General features: G+C 55.1%; 1 protein-coding gene across 2 annotated transcripts in view; it reads left to right on the forward strand.

Moving 5' to 3' along the window:
- RXRA (retinoid X receptor alpha) overlaps positions 1-7097 on the forward strand; it is a 112465-nt gene extending 105368 nt beyond the window's left edge. For both annotated transcript variants that reach the window (XM_074845927.1, XM_074845928.1), the window contains exons 8-10: positions 610-701; positions 2395-2500; positions 6449-7097. In XM_074845927.1, coding sequence (XP_074702028.1) covers positions 610-701; positions 2395-2500; positions 6449-6596 — 346 coding nt within the window. In that variant the 3' untranslated portion in view covers positions 6597-7097. The remainder of the gene's footprint in view (positions 1-609; positions 702-2394; positions 2501-6448) is intronic.
- Positions 7098-7421: the final 324 nt, after the last annotated feature.

A 7421-nucleotide genomic window follows, 5' to 3' on the forward strand; every position in this document is an offset into this window, starting at 1 on the left:
GACCCACAGTGTGGCTCCAGACACCACTTAAATGGTGGCTGATTTCTCTGCCCGAGACTCATCTTGAGACGACTCACTTGAAACCAAATCACCTTTGCTTCTTTGCTTTGCAAGGAAATTGTTCTTCGGACCTGGGTGACATCATTAGTTTCCTGTGAGGTCATAAGTGCAAGATCATGACTTCACTGCAGGATCTAACAGGAAAAACTGGGCAATCAGTGGAAAATATTTCAAGACCGGCACCTGCAGTAAGAGCAAAGGGAGTAATAAAAATTACCGGCAGAGGAAATTGCTTTTAGATACCTGTTGGGGTTTTTTTTTATTATTATTATTATTTTTTATTTTTAGGCAGCTTTCTCAGGTGCCAAAGCCTGAATGTATGAAGCCAGTTTTTATGGTCCCTGTTGCATCTCACAGGAACTATTGATGTTCCTAATGAGCTATTTTTGATACAGGAGGAAAATGAGGGCATATCCTCAGCTGGTGAAGCGAGCACTATCCCATGACTTCATTAACCATGCACCAGAGGACCTCGCTCTGGGTCTGACACCTGGGTGTTTTTTCATTTCTTTTTAACGCTGACGCCTGTGATTTCTCTGTCCTTTGCAGAGTACTGACAGAGCTCGTGTCAAAGATGCGAGACATGCAGATGGACAAGACAGAGCTAGGCTGCCTGCGAGCCATTGTCCTCTTCAACCCTGGTACATGCCGTTACCTTCTCTCCTGTCCTCTCTTGGCTGATGCTTGTCCCTTTGGTTCCTCTTCTTACCTATAAAGCTCCATTGCAAATAACTGAGGGCACCCAACTCCTGAGGACAGGGCAAGAAGGAAGAGAGGCAGGAATGGAAGTCAAACTAAGTGCTGCACCTGCATCTGCCACCTTACAAGCATGTCCTTTGCAGGTCAGGGACGGCTCTGGATTCATGCCCAGGGTTGCTCTCTACACCTCCCTTTCCAAGGAGTGTTTTCCCATTCGTAGAGGGCAGAACAGTTGCATGGTCCAAAATATTGCCCGTACAGGGCCCAGCCTTGGCCAGGACTTGGCTGCGATTGTCTGAGGAGATGGCCAATGCTGCTTTTGGAGCTGACTCCTACTGATGGGCTGAGTTCTCGCTGAGCTTGAGGGGCTTTGGTTTGATCAATGTACATAGTCCTATTTTCAGTGTTTCAGCTGACTCTGTAAAAAGAAAGTTCTGGTGCTTGAGGCAGTTGTCCCTGAATAGGAGCAAAAAGGAATCTAGATATCCTTCAGTACAAAAGTATGGGTTAGAGCAAAGTTAGAGCATGGACCTTGTTGTCCTCTCTTTTTCTGATCTCAACATCCAAGGGCTTTTATTAACTGCATTTCTGGAAAAGCCCTCTGCAGAGCCTGCAGAGGGTGAAAGGCATGAAACCTGCTCACAGCATACACAAGAACTGTACTTTTTGTCGGCAGCTTGCTTAGTTTTACAGACTCCAGGAGGCTTCATGCTGCTTGTTTTCCCCCCTTGGCCCCAGCTGCCCAAGGAAAGAAGAAGGTGCAGTGCCGGGGGTTGTCTCTGGCGTGTCAGGGAGCAGAGCAGGAGATAGACTGCCAGCCTGCAGATACCTGTACAGCTCTGTTGGGGGGTTCCTCAGATTTTAGAGCAGGCCAGTCCAGAGCAGAAGCAGATGGCAGCTGAGGACAGACCTCCACATCTGCGGCCACCCCTCCCTGCCCTTGCAGGAGCATGGTTTGTGCCCAAGCATGGCTCTTTCTCTGGCCTTTCCCACCGAAGCCGGGCCAGCGCATTTCAGCAGGGTTTATTGCTGTTTCTTGGGTTTGTTTTTCTGCTTGACTTTTTTTTTTTCCTTTTCCCCCGCCTTGTAATCGCCAGTAATTTATTGTCTGTAATTTGGGATTAGCCGTATATGGTAAAAGAAGGGGAATCTGGAGAGGTTCCCATGGCACATGTGCTTGGGGATATCGATTGCTTGACTGTCCCTTTCACCCTACTAAAAACAGATCCTTGCCGTGTTGCAGGGGACCTGCCAGAGCAGGGGCTTTTCCTTTAGCCCTGTCGCAATGCTTCGTGCTGGAGGGAGAAATCCCACAAGCCCAGGACAGGAGGGGGACTTAAACCCTTTAAATGAGCATCTGTGACCACTGGAATGTGCCAAAACACTTGGGGTTGGGGTATGAGGTGGGGTAAAACAGATCTGGAGTCACAGAGCAAAGGTTTCAGGGCTTGAACACTCCCCGGGAGGTGTTAGGTACTGCTCCAAATTCCTGGGGTTCAGGCCCCACGTCCACGCTGTGTCCTGGGCTGGTGGTGCTGGGAGGGATGGAGGGGGCTTGGGGGTTGCACAGGGGAGTCCTTGCCTGCCTGGAAAGCCTGGAGGTTTTTGGCTGATGGTCCTTTTGTTGCCTTTCAGACTCGAAAGGTCTCTCCAACCCGGCTGAAGTGGAGGCGTTACGGGAGAAGGTGTACGCGTCGCTAGAGGCATACTGCAAACACAAATACCCCGACCAGCCCGGGAGGTGAGTTGCTGGCTGTGCCCTGTTCTCCTGCACCCTCACGGCCCTGCAAAGCCCCGTGCAGTGGGTGCTGCAGCCCCGGGCAGGGTTCGAGTGTCGTCCTCGGGCTCGCTGCACCTGTGTGCAGGTGCTGGGTCCCTTCCGTTTAGGGCTCTCTGTTCCCACGTCGTCTGGGAGTGAACTCTGCCGAGAAAACTACTCATGTCTACCTGCTTCAGCTGTGATCGTCCTTAGAAAATCCCCCTGTGAAGCGCAGAGAGGTTTTTTTTCCCTTCTGCCAGTAAACGCGACGCAGCCAGGACAAGGTCGGGCAGTAACGGCGGTGCTGAGACCTGAGGAGCCCCGGCTCCTGCGGCCGCAGCAGTGGGTTGAGCACACGGGGGAAGGGGTATCATTTCCCTTTTGGCAACCACGGAGAGAAAACCACAGTGAAAATAAGACTCACACGGAGTTAATTTTCGGTGGCAGATGAGCATCATTGCTGGGAAGTGAAAGCCTCAATTGATGCTCTTTTCTCCCCTCCCCGCCTCCCCCAATCCAGCTGGGAATGGGAGGGGGAATTAGGAATGCTTTCCTGGACCGCTCTGGAGCTGAGTGGGCGCATTTTCCCAGTTACAGCCTGAAGCTGGCAACTGCCAGTTAAGTTACTGACAGCCATTTGAGAAACCAAGCAAAGCGCTGGAAACTGCTGCTGTTGCGTATCACTGCTGAGGCGTGAATATTGGGAAAAACAGCCCAAGCCACTGGGATTTGCATCTCACCTGCATTCCCGGTCTTGCGTGTCTGGATGGTTAAATAAAAAAAAAGAATGCTTTTACAGCAGTGAATGCAGTGGGTAGATCACGCCCTCAGAAGTAATATTGGACTTATTTTTCCCCCCTTTGGGTACCAGTGTGCTGGCAGGTGGTAAAAGATGCATTGTTAAGGGGCTTCTTGGATGTTCATGGTTGGCTTGTGGCAGGAGAGGTGGGAAGAAGGTACCGTTGGGTGTGTTTGCCTCTGCGGCGAGGAGGGGAAGCGGGGGATGAGCACAGTGCACAGAGCAGGGGTGATTACCTCTCCTCTCCCGGGTGGTTTCTGTGGACCTCAGGCCAACTCTCAAGCCGACTCCTCTTCCAAAAAGCGTTATTAAACTGCAGTTCCTAAGCAAATCCAGACCCAGACCCTGGACTTTGGCTGTTCTGGTGTTTCAGAAGAGCTCTGCTCGCCTTGGGGCTCACAACCGGCAGCCAGCCGTACCTGGCACAAGGAGAGCTGCCTTGGGAATCATGGCCAATCCTGGATTATTCCCCCGGTGGGATGAACACTGCTTCGCACAGGCATCCAGTGTCGGCAGCTGAGTCGTGCTGCCCTCGCACGCCGCTGCTCGCTGCTGCAGGCTGGGCTGGGGCTGGGCAGGGGGCTGGCGTGGGGACAGCCCCGCTCCTCATCGACCAAACCACCATGAAGCTGCTGTGCGTGACTGAGCAAAGTCGCTGAGCCACCAGGCAAAATCAGTTCCCCAGGGCTCTACCTCAACGAGCAGCGATGTGTAAGGGAGCGTTTTAGATTCGGTAGCCTGCACCAGGAGCTCTGGAGTTTGATCTCTCACTGGCTTTGAATGACCTTGTGCTGGGGACTTCCTTGTGTGATCCTCACACCCTTCTTTGGTGAACTTAAAGATTTTTGTATGCTTAGGGCTGTCCTGAGAACCATGACTGGGCATTGCTGACCTTACTCCATCTCTTCTATGGTGCAGGGCAATGGTGGAATAAGCCCAGGTGGCTCGGGAGGGTTAACTCGTGGGCTGGGAGTCCAGAGTTGCACAAGAGCTAAACGAAGCTCTCAGAAGCTCTCTCCATCCTCCTGGTCTCATGGCACAATGTGATCACCATCTGGGCCTGGAAACAAGTTCTTCCTGTGGTTGAGCAAACGCCTGGTCAATCCCGTGGTGGGAGCAGCCCTCCCCTGCTCCACGCCGCGGCGAGCGCTTGGCTTCCCCTCCACTTCAGATGCCCTTTGGCGTGTGACTTCAGCCCAGTCCCCGGCCATCGAGAGCTTGTGAGCACCATGTAAACACCAAAAGGGAACTTCTCTGCAGCGGCGAGACAGAGGGAGGCATTCCTAGGAAACCCAGCTGTGCTCCCCCCACGCCAGCCCCTGCTCCTCTGCGGGGCGGGGAGGGGGGACACCGTGTGTACGTGACACCGAGCAGCCGCGGGGAATCGGGGCTATTTTGGGGCTATTTTCTCCTCTTCCAGCCGCAGCCCTGGCACGTTGTGCTGTGGGCTGGTTATCTCACAGTTAAACGTATCCAAGGGCTGAAGCCATCATCTGGTTTGGTTTAAAGTGAAACTTCCTGAATGGGATGGTAGGACTGATTTGTTTTTCCTGGCTCTGCTCCCACTGTTCTCGCCAGCTCAGCAAAAAAAAAAAAAAAAAATAGGGAGAGAGAAGTGTGCATCCATGTATAATATCTGTATGTTTGTGCATGTCTCTCTCTACGTGTGTGTTTTCTAGAGAGTCCCCTTCTCCCTGGGCTGGTTCCGGCCTTTGCTTATGTTCAAGCCCTGATTGTGCGGCAGTAAAAACAAATAAATGCGCTCCCGACCATTAAAGGGCCTTTTCCTCGTTTTGAGAGCGGGGAGGCAACATCCCGCAGCGCCTGGGCTTGCTGCCTGCACCCCTGGGGCACAGGCAAGCAGGGTGGGGGCACCCCGGGTGGCACTGTGGGGTGCTCCAGAGCACCCTTGGAGCTGGTTTCTTCAGCCTCTTGCCAGCCTTGGAGCCCAGCACACAGCAGCCTTTCCCCAGCACGGCCGGGTGGCCCTGGGGCTTGTCTCCTTCGCCCCGGCCGGCTCCTGCAGTGCTGTCGGCTCTCCCCAGCCCCCCTGGCTCTCCCCTGCCCGGCTGTGCAGCCCTCCTGCCTGTCAGCTCTTGCCGGCATCGAGGGTGCGACCTGACAAGCGTCTCCACTGGCAGGGCAGGCTGGGGAGAAAGGGCTTTTGTTAGGCTGGGGCTCGTCGGAGCCCCGCGTTGGGCAGGGAGAAGGGGAGCACCCTGTGTCCCGGCTGATTTGCAGTGCTCCTTCCAGCTTTTGCATCAAAGCCCTTGTCCTCCTCCATTGGTTTCATCCCCGAGGTGCCTCCAGCCCAGCTGTCAGCGGGGTTACTGCCACGCCAGCAGCCCCAGGGATGGCTGGTGGAGCTGCCTGGGAGGTGCCTGGTGCCTGCAGGAAAGGGGCATTGCTGAGCCAAGAGCCAGCTAACCCCACTCAGCATCTCCTCCATCCCCTCCCCAGCTGCTTGCCCTTTTCCCTGACCATATATCGAGCTGCTGGAGCTGCCTGCACCACTGCCTGCACCAAGGTTTCTTCCCTGTGAGGGTGGTGAGACACTGGCACAGGTTGCCCAGAGAAGCTGTGGCTGCCCCCTCCCTGGAAGGGTTCAAGGCCAGGTTGGACGGGGCTTTGGGCAACCTGGGCTAGTGGAAGGTGTCCCTGCCCGTAGCAGGGGGGTTTGAACTGGATGATCTTTAAGGTCCCTCCCAAGCCAAACCATTCTCTGATTCTATGATCTGTGGCACTTCCTCCCTGTGGCTGTGGTGTAGGGACCCCACGAGCATCTCAGGCTACTCACTGAACAGTAATGCACATGTGTGACACAGACGCATGAAGCTGGTGGTACACCCCAGTCCAGGGATGGCCTTTCATTTCTTATTTTACTCTTCCAGCTCAGCTGTCAGCACGTTTGTTGTGAATATGCACCGTGGCTGCCTGATCTTCAAGGCTGGGGACATCATTAATGATTTCTCGGCACAGCTCTGGGGGTACCCCCATGACTTTGGTAGCAAAAGAGCTTGTGTCTGACTCCCAGCCCTTCTGAGCAGGAGCGGCCAGAGAAGCTTTGGGGGTCAGGGCAGAAACAGGGCTGCCAGTGGGATGTCTGACCGTGTCCTGTCTCCTGCCCCCAGGTTCGCAAAGCTCTTGCTCCGTCTCCCAGCCCTCCGGTCCATCGGCCTGAAATGCCTGGAGCACCTCTTCTTCTTCAAGCTAATAGGCGACACACCAATCGATACCTTCTTGATGGAAATGCTGGAAGCGCCCCATCAAATGACTTAGAGAACTGCTGCTGGGTCAGTCCCTCGCCCGGCCGGGGTCTCGCAGGGCCCCTTCCTCTGCTTTCCTCCGCTGCCGCCCCAGCCCGTCCCTCCCTCCTCTCCCCAGCGCTGGAGGCACCGTCTGATCCGGGGCGACCCCCTGCCGTCCTCGCCTCCTCGTCGCCTTCTCCCTTGTCCGTTTGCTGTCACTGCTGCATCTCAAGACCTGCTCGCTGGTCCCCTGCGCTAGATGTAGAGAAGTGGGAGCGGAGAGAGCTTGCCACCCGCCGCCCCGGCTCGCACCCCTGCCCCGGCCCCCGCCGTGCCATGAGTTTTGGGGTGAGCCGCCGGCTGGGCTTGGCATCACCCCACGTGTGTGCAGGGATGGGGACGGTCCCAGCCCTTGGGGCAGTGGGGTTTGGACAAGCCGAGGGGAGTGGTTGAACTTGCCGGATTGCAGCTGGCTATTTTCAGAGGATGGAGTTTTTGAAAAAGAGAAGAAAAAAAAAAAAAAAAAGAATTCTATTTTTGGTTTGTAACTATTATTAGTAGTCTCGGTAGTTACTTCGCGGAGGGAGAGGCGGGCTGGAGAGGCGGCCCGGCCCGTGCCCTGCAAATGAGTCACCCGTGGCTGCACAGAGCCTTCTCCTTTCAATTAAAAGCAGAGGATTTGGGATTGAGCTGAATCCCCCCCAGATAATGAGGCGACTGGTGGCACAGGGAGCCCGGGCACCCTCTCACCCTCTGTGCCGAGGGTCTCGCCGACGGCAGCACCTGAAAAATCCCCTTTTGCCATCCCAGAGGGCAGCCGGGCATCGCTGCTCTTCCCAGAGATGCCTCTGCGCTC

This window comes from Strix aluco, chromosome 20 (assembly GCF_031877795.1).
Source record: "Strix aluco isolate bStrAlu1 chromosome 20, bStrAlu1.hap1, whole genome shotgun sequence".
NCBI lineage: Eukaryota > Metazoa > Chordata > Aves > Strigiformes > Strigidae > Strix > Strix aluco.